At 36.3% G+C, this 18084-nt stretch overlaps 1 protein-coding gene, 1 long non-coding RNA gene and 1 pseudogene across 6 annotated transcripts in view; 1 reads left to right on the forward strand and 2 right to left on the reverse strand.

Annotated features, from left to right (window-relative positions):
- Window positions 1-18084, forward strand: part of LOC110055695 (general transcription factor 3C polypeptide 1-like) — a 282425-nt gene that overhangs the window by 263343 nt on the left and 998 nt on the right. For 4 of the 5 annotated variants that reach the window (XM_089276241.1, XM_089276243.1, XM_089276244.1 and 1 more), the window contains 5 exons: window positions 1848-1925; window positions 2642-3033; window positions 3341-3470; window positions 4199-4261; window positions 4403-4487. In XM_089276241.1, the coding sequence (XP_089132367.1) occupies window positions 1848-1925; window positions 2642-3033; window positions 3341-3470; window positions 4199-4261; window positions 4403-4487 (748 nt within the window). The other variant, XM_089276245.1, reaches the window with a different exon arrangement.
- LOC149100882 (uncharacterized) lies at window positions 6463-8357 on the reverse strand. The gene is made up of 2 exons (XR_016203113.1): window positions 7631-8357; window positions 6463-6865 (listed from the first exon to the last, which is right to left on the reverse strand). It is a non-coding gene; the product is annotated as an uncharacterized LOC149100882 (long non-coding RNA).
- On the reverse strand, window positions 12935-14213 carry LOC149100883 (uncharacterized; annotated as a pseudogene).

Genomic DNA, 18084 nt, shown 5'->3' on the forward strand with positions numbered 1-18084 from the left:
GCACCTTCATTTGCTTGCTGATAGATAGTATAATGCTGCAAGCTATATATATTGATCCATTTGCCTCTCCTATCACCTGTGGTGTAGCTTCTCTGTCCTTTGCCTTAATTTTGCAGTATTTTCACACATACGCATGTGCTTTTGGGTGGCGAGATGATGTCATGCTTGCTATAATTAGAGATTGGCTGAATAAATTATATCCCAACAGCACTTCTGAAGGCCATAATGATTGTGCTTTTCCACGTGATTTGCTTTATTTTCATGGAACTTTCTACACCTGTTTGGCAGAAAGAGGCCAGTCAGATAACATATCAAGTCGTTGAAGCCATGCGAGAAGCAGAGAAAACTTAAACGGGCTCGATTGAGTCCCGTGTTCAAGGAATATCACATGTTACGATCGATCGAACGCTGTGATCAAATCTTGCTATTTTCTCGTTTCCTCCTGCTCGCTTCACTTAGGCAGCTTCTGTGGTAAAAAAATAACTTAAAGTGCGTTGACTGAGCGTATTTTTTGTGTAATTCTGTTCTGGTTCGTTTTTTTCGGCCCAAACAAAAAAATCTTGAGTTGTCCTCCATGTTTTTCAGTACTGCTCTTCCAAGGGCCTGGGAAATATTTGGTACCTGAGTCTTTCTGAGAAAAATGTCACGCGACTCACAGATTTCAAAACAAAACTATTGCTTCGAACGAAGGTTAATATCGTCGCCGCTCAGTAAAATTTCTGAAAGATTTCGGCACAGTCGTTCTCGGCATGTATGGGGTAGCTGATATAGTGTTTTACTCCATTTTTATAACACTCGAAACAGATTCCTTTTAGGCCACAGAAGTTGCATTTACGGCAAAACATGACCTTTACAATTCTTGATCGTTTTTCACAGAAGGGTGCCTCTTCAATATCATAATGTATCTCATCCCAACCCATTTCCTTTTTTTCCCTTCTTTTTATTGCAAGATACTCCTTGTAAATTATCTCGCAAAGCTCTGGAGGGAGGTTTTGAATGGCCTCGGAAAGTTGACAGTTGTTCGATTGCAGAACATCGGACGAATATCTCGCGGCAGCCATCTCGGCGTATATACATGTGCAGATACTTCTTCAATAGGAAAATATTTCTGGCACACTTTTGTATATAATTAGTGCAGGCATTTTCAGTGGCACATCCGCGCTTTGTTTTCTTTTATGTTGTGTAACACACACAAAGAGAGTACTGGTTCTGGACACAGCTTGTATCCATATCTGTTTTTCTGCTGCTGAAACGACTCCCACCGTTTTAAGCTGAGCCCTGCGCGAAGCTTAAAATGGTGGGAGCCGTTTCAGCAGCAGAAAAACATATATGGATATAAGCTGTGTCAGAACCAGTACTCTCTGTGTGTCTCACTTTAATATTTCTTACGGTAAGTGCCGGCGCTAGTTCTGTTTTTTTTTTAGTCGTGTTTGTTAGTTGTGTTTTTTTAGAACCCGTCACTAAGACGGTACTGTCTTGATACGGTTTTTTACGTGCTAAGATGTTATCGCAAAGAAGTTCTTGCGGTTTGAAAATCCTACCGCAAAGAAGTCCTCGCATTTCGAAAATCCAACCGCAAAGAAGTTCTTGCGGTTTTAACTTCTAACCACAAAGAAGTTCTTGCGTCTTGCAGGATCGAAGCGCAAGTGACCCACAAGAAGCCGCAAGAAGTTGCCAGCTTGTGGACGCAAAAAGAAGTTCTTGCACATGCATTATTTTTGGGCTGTACTGTATGTTGCCTGAGGAAACACGCGAGAGTTTTTGCAAATACTGTGACTTGCAAAGTTGGTATGATTTTTTACTGAAGTTGTTTTGATATCTTGTTACTGTCTTTGTTATCATTTTAGCTTTATAAAGTTGGTTCATTTACCTGTTGTCTTGTAACTGCCAGCTTTGTCAAACCCTGGTGTGTGACATTACTCAAGGTATGTGTACACTTTTGGTAATAAAATTTGTCTTTTGTTTCAATATCATATTAATTGATGACAGTCCTTTGATTCCAACTCACAACTTTCTTTAAAAGCAGCACTATGATGTTTTGACAATCACTGATATTGTCCACACTTTTAAATTTAGTTGATACCTGTCCCTTGGGGGACAAGAATTGACTCATGTTTATGTATAGGGATGTCATTAGGGGTTTGAAACCCTGGCATTGCATTGGAGAAAGAAAACCTTGAATAAACAGTCTATATATGTGCAGGACAACACCCTGTAGAGCCTTGTTTAGTGCAAAGAACTGTAGAATTAATAATAACTTTGTTTTGTTCTGAAAATTATCTGATATTGACTAATGACCTACTAATTATCACTATAATCAACATCCCCAATCTTGGATTTCCAGGTCCTGTATTAACCATATTTGACAATATTTTGCAATTGTGCAAACGTACATGTACATGTGCCCTGATAAGGTTTAGTTCAGGCCTTGATTAGGCCAGACCTGACAGTTCAGGGCAACCAGACAAAAAAATATACCTTGTACCAAAAAAAAAAAATACCCTGTCCAGTGGCATGTTTCTGTAAAGACCATGTAAAGGAATAGCCCCACCCCTCAGGAACTGTCCCAGGTAGTATTCTTGTTATCCTTTTAGAGGTACTTGATGTATAAAATTAAAGTAGCCTTAATGTTATATTTCAGCCAAAGGATGATTCTCATCCATTTCAACAAAATGCACCTGACACTGACAGGAATGTTTCACTGGCTCGTGATTCTTTGCCAGTGGTCATGAGTAACTCATTAAAACAACAAGAACAAAGTGAGAAAGCACAAAATGCATCAGAAATAGCAGAAATCTACAATGAGAATTCTTCAACCACACAGACAAACCAGACTGGTTCTACCATCACACAAGTGGCCGATCAGACTGCCTCTTCACTTCTGTATGAAGTGGATATGAGTCTCCTTGGAAACATAGTTACAAGTGGAGTAGAAACAACTGGTCAAAAAAGTTGTTCCCCTGAGCCAGCTCATGACTCACCTGATAATGAGGTGAAAACCTCAGAAAGGGGAACGAAGAAATACAAAGTTAGGTATGAAATGAACAACTCATTATTAATTCCTTCTGTTATATTTATAGTTCTTTGTTTGTTTTTATTTAAACATGCATTTGGGGAAATTACTCCTCAGTTTATCAAACCATCCTAAATAAGTATATTTTATTTCCTCTAGGGTATGGCCCATCAAAATACAAGCACAGTAAATTTGGTTTAATTATAATAATTATTAGTGTTTAAAAATAAATTTACAAGTTTTGTCTATATATTTTGTAATGATAAAATGGTATTATTAACTTGTTCATTCACTCATATTTATTTGAAAATCATAAATTTTGGCCAGGAATTATGAGCAGTATTCTGTAATTTGTCGTCCTTGGGTCACGATTGATGGTGAAACTAGTCAGCAGCTGCTGCGAATGTTCCGAGAGATGGTTCTTATGTTGATTCTAGGCAATCCTGGGATTTCACAGGTAAAACAAAAATTCCCTGTTTTTACACATTTATGTTAGTAAGGAAGTCAGGACATAAAATAATTCTTAGTAAATTATTTCTTATTATCTTGTTATGTGCATAAACTATTGAGAGCAGTACTCAAAAAATCTGCTCACAAAATGTGCTCAAGATGGAAGTATAATGGATTAAAAGTTAATTCTTTTGTGTTATTATTCCTCATGAGTAGTAAATGGATGGGCGAGTCTGTGCGTTAATTTGTTTGTTTGTTGGTACACAGGCCTACTTATTTATGTCTTGCCCAGGATGTCATGGGTATACAAGATATGCCACTTTATTAGTAATTGCTGTTGTGATCATTTTAGTCATCCAGAGGTGTTATTCATGTCTTTGAGTAAAAATCAATGTTGCTGATCACTCAGTCCAAAGGAAAGCATCTCACTTTAACATCATTTTCAAAAATCCACTCTTATATCTAAAATATTGATCAAGCAGTTTATTGCACATTCCCAAAGCTAGTTTAGATACCAATTCAATTATTTTGTTGTTATACTTTTAGAGTGGTTAAACAGGCGTAATTTTGTTTTTGTCTTATGAATAATTCTGAATGAAAAAGTTGGTTTAGAAACTTATTTTTACCCAGATATATACCCAGTGGTAAAGTTATTGCTGTCAATCAAATATAATAAGGACAGCTGCATACAGTGGCTACATATCTTTGTCAAATGTGGTTTTTTTTTCTTTTCAGAGCCAGGTTTCTAAGCATTTCTTTGAAGCCTTACGACCAGTGGCATTACAAGATATACTTGATGTGAGTTAGTGGCCATTTCACCCTAAGAGATCCTAACAGCATTTCCTTTGCTGACTTAGACAATGAATATAGATTTTCTAGACAACTAGTTTGCTCTTTTGAAGGATCATATTCCTGTTTGTTATCTTTTTGCATTTTCAGAGTCTTATTTTGGATAGATGCGTTGTTAAACATGTTCGTAAACTACCAGTGAAGGTAGCTCTATTCTCCACAAGTAAACTACAAGGTAATAAAGTAATGTGTGTGCAGTGTATGTGGAATAATCACTTCAGATGTTGTTTTATAGGTAGATGGTACAGATAAGTGATCGCCACAATTCAAATGCACAAAAGTTTAATTAGTATGTGCATCTTAAGCGTGTGTGAGTGAGTGGGTGTGATTCAACTGAAATCAAGATGATCTAAGATCGTAAGTCAGGCTGTAGCCAGATGTGCTGCTACAAGTGTTGATCATTTGCAGTGCGCAGCAGTTCTTAAACTAGCATGTGTGATATGTGCATGCTAATAGATGCATGTCTCAAAGAAATATCATGAAACTGTAATCACATACTGATATATATTTCATCATGAAAACATAGCTTATTTAAACTGACCAATAGATGAAAGTGAAAGCTGTAGTAATTATTGAAGTTGATTCGAGTAGCATTGTTTACAAGAGCATTTGTGTTCTCTCACTCTGTTCACTGCTGAATGCAAAATTGTCACCGAGTGAGTGCATGTACTAAGCTCTGAATGGATGGTACTTCTAATTGTACACATGAACCTGAGGGATGGCTTCTACCATATTGGTCTCTTGCATGCAAGAGAATCAATATCTTGTATCTCCTATTATCAGTATGATAGATACGGACACCAATCAATACGTTCTATTGTCAGAATAAGTGAAGAATACTTTTGTGAGAAGAGTGACACTCAAAAGCCCTGTCTATAGACAACACAATACAATACAATCCTTTATTTACCCATGCAGCATTTAGGAGGAATAAAAACTTGTTAAAACAGGTGCGTGCTAAAAAATGGAAACAATAAAACTAAACTTAACTACTACAAGCAATAAAAATATTTTGATAAGAATATATTTATATACATACTATATTAATCTATATACAATCACCATACAAGTTAGAAAATGTGCTTATGTAAAATATGTTTAAAAGTTTTTACATACATACATACATACATTTTATTTGTTATCAAATTAAAATTACAATTATAACATGCCCGCAGATAGCTGAGCTAATCTAGGCGGGTCATGTTTGGACGAGTTATTAATATACAAATAGGTACAACTAAATACAACTGAAGGTGACAAGAGAACTAAAGAGATTAGAATTGACAACAATGACTAAAGAGAACTAATAAACTAACGATATGACAAATAATAATTAACAACAGTTACGACGAGAGACTACAGATACACTAAAGTGAAATTATTGAGTATTAATGAATACATACTAGGAGGAATATAAATTCAGCTTTACTTTTTGAACGATTTCTGTAAGATCAATATAACAGTCTTCTGAAGCTAGAATTTCAAAAAGTATTTGTTTTATTTTCCTCTTAAAGACATTTTTTGGAAGCTTTCTTAAATATATAGGCATTTCATTCCAAATTTTTGTTCCGATTCTAGAAAATGAATTCACTTGAATTGAGAGTCTAGAACTTTGTGTGTAAAAATTATTTGAGACAGAGGATCGAGTATTGTAAGAATGTATATCAGAAATGTCTTAAAAGAGATCTTGAATGTTTCCAGGAGCATTTCTGTGTCTTATTTCAAACATACCCTTGTGAGATGATTTTAAGAATTCCTAGGAATTCCTAGGAATTTCCTAAGAATTCCTAGGAAAAAATTCCTAGGAATTCCTAGGAATCTAAGGTGTGAATTTTCACGGTAATTCGGACTCGGAATTCCTAGGAATTCCAAGGAATTCCAAGTTTACATAGAGCTGACTTGGAATTCCTAGGAATTCCTAGGAATTCCAACTGAAATATACTCACCTGAAAATTCCTTAAAATTCCCAAAAATTCCTAGGAATTTCTGAGAATAACTTGGAATTTGTAGGATTTTTTGAGAATAGGTTGGAATTTTTGGGAAAATCTGAGAAAAACTGGGAATTTTGTATCATTTGTAGGCCAGACAAAATTTTGATGATAAATGCCTAGCATTAAAATAACAAATAAAGTCACTGATATCACATCAAATAGGTTTTAAATGAATGGTTTATTACATTGGCTCTCATGAATTTAAACATAAGAATAATCATCCTGTTTCTTTTTCATTACATCAAGAATCAAAAGTAAAACTGAAAACAGATATGAAGGTCAAACTTTTACATGTTTGATAAAAAGAGAACTTTTTCAGATAATTTACTTTTTTAGTTTACAAATCCAACAATTTTCCATACACAAGATTTTACCTTAAATTATTGTTATTGTGTGGAACATATCTGGATTTTCATGATTGTAAGGAATCAATGATAAGAACAAAACTGAGACATTCCTTAAAATTAAAAAAAGGCTGAGTTTGGGCAAACTTAGCTGCTGTTCAGTTATTTCTGTTGATTCTGCAGCTAGCCTCTTCATCTTCATCTTTGTTGTATGACACCTAAAACAAAATTTAAAAAAATACATTACACTGCGATATATATGAGGTACTGTAAAACTAAGATCCAAATATTTATGTGCTCACAGTTTAATACATGCAGCTAATTAAGGCCTGACTGTAAGCTGGTTGAAATGTTAAAAGACAAGACTTGATAATTGTGAAGGTGCTTGTATACTATTGATAAATATGTTACATAAATCTTGAGCTTACAGTAGACTAAATCAAGGTTTTCCTTCTTCTATAAGTGTATCAACAACTCTCGAATTGGAGGATATATATCACGGTTTTTAGCCAAATTTAGACATTAGAAATATTAAAAAAGACACTTAAAACATTAAGGGAACATTGAAATAATAGAGTAAACGCAAAAGAATATACGGATGGACAAAATTGAGGATCAACACGGATTGCCATACAGTCAGGCTGAAACACACAGGAGACATATCAAACTCATGCAGACTGTGGCTGCCTCGTTGGAGTTTTTGTCAAGAACTTTGACTGTGATCAGCGAGAACTGCTATATTTGTTTCGTTTGAACAAGTGTGGCGAGAGAAACGACTTGTTATTCGCAAATCAAATTGTTTAGGCATGCCCTCTGGGCAACCTAAATTGTTTCAACCTTGCTTTAGCCAGAATTCATTTCATGCCATGACTGAGTGACCCACTCGTGTATGATTCGTGATGACAAAGTTCATTCAAAAGCTTTTGTCTAAATAAAAGAAGTTACTTTGTATAATATAGGGTTACTTGAATTCGATTACTCACCAAATAATTTTGTATACAGCTAATCTGCCCTTTGAATTTTTCCCCGTTGAAACATCCACAGTAAGACTTTCTTTTAGCTCCAAATCTTCGCCAAGAATAACATGTTTCTCATTAATGACACTCACGCTGTTTTCTTCTAGTCACAGGACCGCAGAAAAAACCATTTTGATATAATTTTGGAAGTGAAATCTACTAATACGCACGAGCGATCAACCGTTAACGCTAAATTCAAAGATGGGCGCCGAAAGAGAATGACTAACGCGATCTTTGTCACGCTCAGTCACGAGGATAGTCACGTGAAAATTCACGTGCTGTGATTGGTTCAGTTGATCAGTTGAGGAGAGAATGGAAACTGGAGAAGAAGGAGAGAGAGACTGGCAACAAGGTTGCCAGACCAGTCGCTTTCGATAGTAACTCTGCTTCCCTTTCCACGCGGTGTTGGTGGTCTTTTGAAAGATGGGTCTTGCTTCAAAAGGAAAAAACTACACAAACTTTTTACGAAGAAATCGAGGAAACTGGAACGTACTTTAACTAGTTGATCTGTTCCCGACGGTTGTCAAGATAACAAACGATCGTGAGGCACTTAAATCAAGTTCACTGCAATGGTAAGGAATCTAATTTTATAGGGATTTTCTGTTATGATAAGCTATAATTCTAAATAAATCAAACTAAGCAATGCATTGTGTGCTCTTTAAAAACCCCAAAAGCCGAAATTCACCTAAAAGGTTTCAGATCCACCTGAGAAAACGAGATAAATTCTGCGAAATAAGCTTAAGCTTGTTGTAAGTCCACCAAATCTATTTTGAGAGCCCACGTGTTTCAACACTCAGTCAGCACGATGCAGCAAGTAGAAATTTGCAATGCTTATCATTTTTTCCTTTGAATTATTTATAAGGATTAACATTATATGAGATCTATAGTCTTTTCAATACATCAAGATGTAGGTTTTTTTTATTTGTCATTTATTTATGTCAGTTATTTATTTGTTTCCCACTGACTCATAATCTTTTTTATTCTTTTGGTTTTGTTGTGTCATGAATTAAAGTGACCGCGAGGACAAGGAAATAGAAGAAACATATTGATGATCCCACTATACCCATACCAAAATCTACAAGATTTGACCACATAAATTGCTTAAAGCAGTCTTCCCAGGCCAGTTGATGTCATCTCCCTCTCTTGCATCACTTTTTCCTGGAGATCATTTCCAGCACCATGAACAGAACACCTCAGAGTTTTTGGCTCGCCTGAGTGAGATGGCTGTTGGCAGAAATGTTGTGGATGACTTTGATGGACTATGGAGTCAACCTTTATGCAAGAATTGAAGCTTCACAGAAGCATTTGATGAAATTGAGTTGCCTATACACTGTACCTGAAAAGACCACAGAAATACCAATTGATGTAATACACACAACAACTCAGATTTGTCCACAGACAGTGATTCAGATAATGATGTTGAAGTTTCTAGTTCCGACTCCTCTGAAGAAATTGAGAACTCTGACACTGACGGCCATTCACTGGACTCCCCTGATGAAAGTGAAACTAATTGTTCACAAGAAAAGAACATTTTCTGCCAAAGAATATGCCTGTATGGCTATTCTGGCCTTAATTTCAAGACATTGTATGACAATGAGAGGCTGCTAAAGATATCCTTGTTTCAATGAAACTACGGGTAATTTGTCCAGAGAATGTCACAGTACAGTTTTGCAAATTTACAGCAAGTGTGTGGAAACTGTGAGCTTTTCATTTCTGACATCTGTGAGAGATGTCTTCCTCTTTTTCCTAGTCATAAAGGATCAAGTCAAAAATTGTTCAACAGTGGGCTGTGATGGGTATGTGTGTGAATCTACAATTATATTAAATATATACATGCATATATATACTTTTGGTTTTATTGAAATTGTAAATAATATATATACATTTATGCTGACAGGAATTTTTTGCCTAATCTATTTATCAGATCTGAGAGCATCCATTTTTCTCTCAGTTAAACTCTGGGTGTTTGATTTAAGGGTCCATACGGGCACATATACACTAACAAATCAGGTTGGATCTAAAAAGCAATGTTATGAGTGCTATAGTTTTATGTTGAGTTGTCAGACTTAAACTGGAATTAATGTAGTAACATTTGTTTGGAAATAATTACCTTGGAGCTTGACAACAATAAAAAGGTATGGAACTCCAGGGAAATGATCCTGTTGATTTTTACTAATTCACAGAAACTGATTCATGCACTGAGTTCATCTTTAATTTTGACATTTTGGGAAATTTATAGAAATTTCAAACACAATATTTCATGTGTTTTAGCTGTTCCCAAAAATTCCCAGTCATACTTTTCACTATTCCCAAATATTCCCAGAAATTCCAAGGTCTTGGATTAAGCATAATTTGCATGGCTTGGGATAACTTGGAATTCCTAGGAATTCCCAATAATTCCCAGTCATACTTCCACTATTCCCAAATATTCCCAGAAATTCCAAGGTCTTGGATAAAGCATAATTTGCATGTCTTGGAATAACTTGGAATTCCTAAGAATTCCTAGGAATTCCTAGGAATTCCCAGACTACTGGGAATTTATTTCGCAGGGGTAAGGTTAGCAAAAAGCTCATAATACAAAAATTTTAACGGTAAAACACTGGCATCAATAAATAAAGGAATCGTATGTTGATTTCGCTCAGGAAAATAAATAAAGCGAAGAGCTCGCTTTTGGAGCTGGAGAAGCTTTTCAAGGTGTGATTTATATGCTTGACCCCAGGCCACCAAACCATAAGTTAAATAAGGAGTAACTAAGGATCTATAAATAGTTAAAAGAGTTTGTCTTGGCAGAAAGTGCCGTAGCTTACAAATCAATCCTACAGTTCAGCTTATTTTAATAGCTACATGATCAATATGATGTTTCCAAGAAAGGTTATTGTCAATTATTACACCTAGATATCTCACAAATTCTTTACATTCTAGAGCCACATTCTTTTGTTGATCATTATCGAATATCATAATTTTGGGATGATAAGTAAGTTTTCTCTGAGCTGGTCTAAAGATAACAAAATTTGTTTTTTTAATATTTAAGTTAATTTATTAGCTGTTAACCAATCGAACAACTTGGAGAGTTCTTGATTTACAGTCGTCTCAAGGGACTTAAGATTTTTGTCAGCATATACAGCATTCATGTCGTCAGCAAATAAAAAAAATTTAAGTTTGTCAGAGGATTCTTGGATATCGTTGAGATAAAGTAAGAACATCCTTGGCTTCTTTAACTTGAGGAGGTAATGAATTTTACATCTTTGCAGCTAAAAATGAAAACCATCTGTGACACCATTGTAAATTAAAATTAGGTAGCATTAAAAGAGTGTGCAACCCTCTTAAATTATAACTACAAATTTTGGTATTGAGAAAATCTTGTATGTAGGGTGGGGCTTGATTATTCATACATCCGTAAACCAAAACTAGGGCCTGAAATTTTCTTCTTTGTTCTAGCATTTTTATTTCAACTTTCTCTAGTAAATAATCATAGGGTGTATATTTCCCATAGCGTAAAATGGACCTGAGAATATAATAATTTGTGTCCTCTAGTTTTTTCAGTTGACATCTACTAGCCCCAAACAATAGCAAACAACAAATGAGGTAAATGATTTACCTCTAAATGAGGGAAAATGTATGCCTTGCAGAGGCATCCCATAATGTCTGAGGGAATAAACCTCCGAATCCTTCTTAATGCGGAGGCTTTGGCACATGCCTTTTTTACTTGCTCTTTCACATAAGCTACAAAGTTAAGCTTGCAGTCTAGCATTGCACCAAGGATATTTAAGGTATCAGTAGTCACCACAGCATTGTTATCTACACTGAAATCATAGCAATAGGATACTGGGCCAATGGCCATAACCTGAGTCTTAAAAACATTGAGCTTAAGATAGTTTTGTCGAAACCATGTTGATAATAAATGAAGATCAGAATTAATAATGTATTCTAGAAGAGGAGGGGAAACGTCCGATGCATATTCAGTAGCGTCCTCTGCATACAACCTTAGTGAAGTGTTTGTAACCAGAAAGTTCAAATCATTAATATATATGTTAAAAAACCAAAGACCCAACAGGAATCCCTGAGGGACACCAACTTTTACTGTTTTCCATCTAGAATAAACACCATCAATTTTGAACCTCTGCCTCCTGTCCCGTGGGTAGTTCTCCATGAACTCTAATACTTGGTCGGTGAAGCAATAAGCTCTAAGTTTTGCTAGCTGTAGGGCATGGCATACAGAGTCAAATGCTTTACTCAGATCAACTGCAATCGTGGCAACAGCCTCACGGTTGTCATGACTCAACCTCCAATCTTCTACCATTTTCAGCAGTGCAGTACAGCAGGAATGACCCTTAAGATAACCAGACAGGTTAGGCAAGAGACTTACAGAAAATGCAGAGTACATTTGGTCTGCTATTACCTTCTCATAAATCTTAGAGAGTGCTAGAAGGATCGACACCGGATGATATTATTTGTCTCATCAGCCTTTTTAAATACTGGGGTGATGTTACTGCTCTTCCATACAGTAGGCCATTAAGCTATTGGTGATGAAATGATTTATAAGTTTGGACAGTGGTTAGGTTATGGCCGGAGCTGATAAGTGTAAGAGCCGCAGGGATATGAAATCACACCCAGCAGCTGCCTTACGTGGATTTAGCTTATCTGAAATATCCCTCATATAGCTCTCACTCACAGTGTTGAAACTAAAACACAGTTTGGCACCCTTCTTCTTCCGATTCATTCAATATTTTTTGTTTGTTGATTTTGTTTTTTGTCCTTTGTTAATTAGCACCACTTTCTGCTCTTTCACGTGATTTTGTACATTTATTAGTTGTCACTTGTAATTATGTAATCGCTAACACCTTAATCTTATGTAAAGCTCATTTTTATTCAAAAATTGTAATAACTGAAGGTCTCTGACTGAAACGTTGTTATTAAATTTTTTAATCTTTTTTATGTCAGAAGTTGTCCATCCTTACAATTTTTTAACTTTCTATCTATATATAGGTTGAATAAACAGGAGAAGATGCGAACTTTTCTCGTAGGTCTTTAATTCAAGTGGACGTTTCGCCCATTCGGGCTTCTTCAACACTAAGAATATCAATACTCAGAATAAAATTTACAAAAAGTGAAAAAGTCTTAAATAAGTTACAAAACAATAACTTACAAAGAGAACAAAGAAATAAAAAATTTTTTCACATAAAATTACATAAGAATTACGTAATAATAAAAATAGCAAAACGCCCACTAAAAAGCAAATAAAGTCAAATAAAATACAGCAGCAAGATGGTGTTAATTGTAGCGAATCCTATTCCTGGAATTAAACTTGCACCTTTTGTTGAGTCCATGAGGTGTGAGGGTGCATAATTGAGCACACCAAAAGGCCTCTCTTGTGAGCAAACGGTCATCAAGACTATTATTATTGACACTAAGATTACACAATTGTTCAATAATGAAAAATTCAAAATCTGCCAGAGTATGAGGCTCTTTGTTAAAATGAATAGCAACTTCACAAGTACGTTTTTTGGTGATCATAGAAGACTTGTGGTTGCGGAAACGAATTTTAAATTCATTACTTGTGGAACCAACATATTGCACATTGCATTTCTTGCACATAACCAAATAGATGACATTTTTAGATTTACAATTAACAATCTGCGTAATAGGATACGTCCTGCTAGTACTAGTGCTAGTAAAGCAATTAGATTCCTTTAAATAATTGCGACATAGATCACATTTGGCTGTGCATTTAAAGCAACCCCGCTGATTGTCGGGCGTGCGATGTTGCTCACGAGGCTTACTGCTCAAGATTTCTTTGATGTTTTTAGTTCTACGAAAAGCAGGAATGATGGACCCTACCGGAAAAATCTTTTTAAGAGATGGTGAATCATAAATAAGGTGCTTGTATTTCCTAATAATTCTACCAATACTGTGTAAGTGAGGGTTGAAATCAAGCACAAGTGGAAAAATTTGTTTGGACTCCTTAGGCTGGGGTTGAAGTAATGTTTGTCTAGGAATAGACTGGGCTTTCTCAAACTGTTGTGAAACCAAATTAGGGTTATAACCCCGGTTATATAGATAACCCTTATACTCAGAAGAGCCTTTACTAAATGCCTCATCAGTAGAACAATTCCTTCGGATCCTGGTAGCTACTCCATAGGGAATGGCCCTGGACATGGGCAGGGTGTGCGCTATTCCGTAGCAAGTAAATATGGTTATCCGTAGGTTTGGAGTAGATATCAGTCTGGATGAAACTGTCCACCAGATGGAGAGTAAGATCTAGTACGTTAAGTGAATTGGGAGAAGAAACTAGAGTAAATTTAATGGTGGGGTACAAAGAATTAATATAATGCGTAAACTCATCGAGTTTAGCAGGCCATTGGGTCCAAAGATCAAAAATGTCATCCCTATACCTCCACCATAGGTTGGGTTTAATTTCCCCTGATTTGGCTTTCTTATCAATAATTCCCATGGCTAGATCAGCATAACTGCATGCGTTTTTGGGACCCATAGCTGTACCATAAATCTGAAGAAAGTTGTCATCTTCAAAAAACTCGATGAGTTTACGCATTATATTAATTCTTTGTACCCCACCATTAAATTTACTCTAGTTTCTTCTCCCAATTCACTTAACGTACTAGATCTTACTTACTTGGTAGCGTAGTTGATTGCATCAATGTCAACCCAGCGTGCGCATGGCACTTCAACCGTGGCTTGCGTGATGCGCAGAACGTGTGCGCACTAACAAAAGTAGGCACCGTCCTTAAGTTCTGGGGACAAGAGCAAAAGATGACAATGCTTTTTAATTAACCCATTAATAGATGGTAAATTAGGATTATACGTAAGAACAAAAGGAAAAATCTTTTTGGAATCCCTGACTTTGGCTTTAAGTAAGTCATTTCTTGGAATACTTGCTACTCCAGAAAGTTCACGCGAGGCCAATTCCGCTGGATATCCCTGGTCAACTAGGTAGCCCTTGTACTTCTCCAGCCTTTTTGTTAAGAAAATTGTCCTCAGAATAATTTCTACCTAGTCTCGAGGCGACTCCAAAAGGGATCGCTTTGAAGACATGCTTAGGATGAGCACTGGACGGAGTCAGATACAAGTGGCTATCAGTAGGTTTTGAGTAAACATCAGTTTGGATAAAGCCATCGACCAGGTGGAGTGTTACATCTAAAACATTAAGTTTGCTTTCTGAATAAACCAATTCAAATTTAATCATTGCGTTCTAGCATTGCTAGTGTGATAAACTCTGTTCTCGAGTTCAGATGCACTGGTAGAACATGAACCACGCTCAGCCCATGGCTGCACGGTTAAAAAAAAAAAATAAACCAAGGGTAGAACATGAACCGCGCTCGACCCATGACCGTGCGGTTAATAACTGCAGTGAACAGTGTGAGAGAAGAACACAGTTGCTCTTGTATACAATGCTGTGCTGTAGGGCTTTATGTAATGTGTTACTCAGTAGCAAAGCTACATGATTAGTTATTGAATACCAAACATGACAGTCACTCCAATCTTCCCTGACACATAAGTGATGTCACAAGTGATGTCACAGGCTTTCACCTTCATCTATTGGTCAGTTCAAATAAGCAATGTTTTCATGATGAAATATATATGTATCAGTACGATTACAGTTTCATATTTCTTTGACAAATGCATCTATTAGCATGTACATATCACATGCTATTTTTAGAACCACTGCACACCTCAAATGATCAACAGGCATAGCAGCACATCTAGCTACAGCCTGACTTACGATCTTAGATCATCTTGTTGCTGTGTTGTATGTCAACTTATTGTTAGAGTCATTCTCTTTTGATAGAGTAGAGTTAGTTTAGAGTTAGTCACCAAAACTGTGTTGCTGGTGACTGGTACAAAGTTGAATTGTCCTGTTGATACATAATGTAATTCATCTATGTAACCTATATTACTTTGATTTCTGCAATGAGTGAATTAGATTCTGTCTGCAAGAGCTTGAATAATATTGTGCCTTGTTATGACAAATTTCTACACTGGAATTCTCAGTTTGCTTTCAATAAACCTTGTGGGATGTTCTCTAAGATATTGAACAAACACCTAACAGCTCTAACATTCCAATGAAATGTAGGATCACCAGACATCTCTAAAACAAACATTTACCACCACCACCAGGAATTCTGGATGGTTCCCTATCTCTAGAAGGCAAAATGTGTTCTGTCTGCAGTCTGTTCACAGTAGTTGATGACTCATTTGAATTTTGATCATTAAATACATCTAACATATTACAGCTCTCTGAAATAGTTCTTTCTGTCTCTGACAAGTACAGCTCAGCTTTCATATTGATAGTTTTTTTATCACTACAAGATTATCACAACATGGTCACTCGGGAGGCTTAATTAGGAAGCATCGGAGCTCAATAATTCCTCTGAAGAGGCTCAATTATTCAAGATCTCGCACAATTAATATTCCCCCAAAAGAGGCCAGTTTTCCTTGTGTGAGGCTAATGGTACTCCTAAAATTATGGAGTATCAGCAAGGGTTGTTTATCTAATAATAATAATAATAATAATAATAATAATAATAAGGTTCTTATTGCGCATTTAGAATTCTCAAGTACTTACAATTGCATACATGTCGACAAATCAATACTCAATACCATAGAAATTTGCAGTTTACCTCGATCTAAATCCTCAAGCAACCTTTTATCTGATTGGTTGGAAACAAAATGTGAAACCTGTGAGAACTAAATGTTGTAAAATATAAAAAAACTCACCTCAATTTCAAAGAATACTAATGAAGAAGGCAGCCAAGATCTTTGTTTGTCATCAGTGACTATCACCAAAACATTGTTAAACATGAAGTCTTTACGAGAGACCACAACATGGCTATTTGTTGTGCTGATTGGCTCCGAAGTATATTCTATTGTTACGTACTTACTTTTGAAAACTCAGACTATGGCAATAGTGACTGCTGCGCAAGCACAGTAGTCACAAAAATGGGAGTCACTGAGCTCATTTTTTTGGTTGTAAGTACTTAAAGCTAAAATTAAGAGTGTTTTTAGCAGGTCACATTGTTTTCATGGTAACCTATTGTGCCACAAAATTGACGGCAACATGTTCACCAATGATTGGGCAGTTTTTTGATACCATGATTTTCGCATCAACCAGTATAGAGTGGTTATAATGACCCACAAAAATCTACATGTAAAGTTTATATGAAATATTTCATATATGAACTGCGGTTATAGGTGGAAGTGAAGAATGATCGTCGCAGTTAATTTTCCAATTTAAGTAACTGGAAAGAAGAAGCCTGAAAAAAATCAGGGCTTCAACGGGATTGGAACCCGTGACCTCCACGATACCGGTGCGATGCTCTACCAACTGAGCTACAAAGCCACACATTGGGAGCGAGGTCAATTAATTGAGTTCATATCTTCCCGTGAGGAGTGAAATGATGTAAAGTTTATATGAAATATTTCATATATGAACTGTGGTTATAGGTGAAAGTGAAGAATGATCGTCGCAGTTAATTTTCCAATTTAAGTAACTGGAAAGAAGAAGCCTGAAAAAAAAAATCAGGGCTTCAACGGGATTCGAACCCGTGACCTCCGCGATACCGGTGCGATGCTCTACCAACTGAGCTACAAAGCCACACATTGGGAGCGAGGTCAATTAATTGAGTTCATATCTTCCCGTGAGGAGTGAAATGATGTAAAGTTTATATGAAATATTTAATAAAATCAGGGCTTCAACGGGATTCGAACCCGTCACGGGTTCGAATCCCGTTGAAGCCCTGATTTTTTTCAGGCTTCTTCTTTCCAGTTACTTAAATTGGAAAATTAACTGCGACGATCATTCTTCACTTTCACCTATAACCGCAGTTCATATATGAAATATTTCATATAAACTTTACATCATTTCACTCCTCACGGGAAGATATGAACTCAATTAATTGACCTCGCTCCCAATGTGTGGCTTTGTAGCTCAGTTGGTAGAGCATCGCACCGGTATCGCGGAGGTCACGGGTTCGAATCCCCTTGAAGCCCTGATTGTTTTCAGGCTTCTTCTTTCCAGTTACTTAAATTGGAAAATTAACTGCGACGATCATTCTTCACTTTCACCTATAACCGCAGTTCATATATGAAATATTTCATATAAGCTTTACATCATTTCACTCCTCACGGGAAGATATGAACTCAATTAATTGACCTCGCTCCCAATGTGTGGCTTTGTAGCTCAGTTGGTAGAGCATCGCACCGGTATCGCAGAGGTCACGGGTTCGAATCCCGTTGAAGCCCTGATTTTTTTCAGGCTTCTTCTTTCCAGTTACTTATATTGGAAAATTAACTGCGACGATCATTCTTCACTTTCACCTATAACCGCAGTTCATATATGAAATATTTCATATAAACTTTACATCATTTCACTCCTCACAGGAAGATATGAACTCAATTAATTGACC

The sequence above is a fragment of the Orbicella faveolata genome, unplaced genomic scaffold, assembly GCF_042242905.1.
Source record: "Orbicella faveolata isolate gen_17 unplaced genomic scaffold, um_ofav_v1 contig_4, whole genome shotgun sequence".
NCBI classification, from domain to species: Eukaryota; Metazoa; Cnidaria; class Anthozoa; order Scleractinia; family Merulinidae; genus Orbicella; species Orbicella faveolata.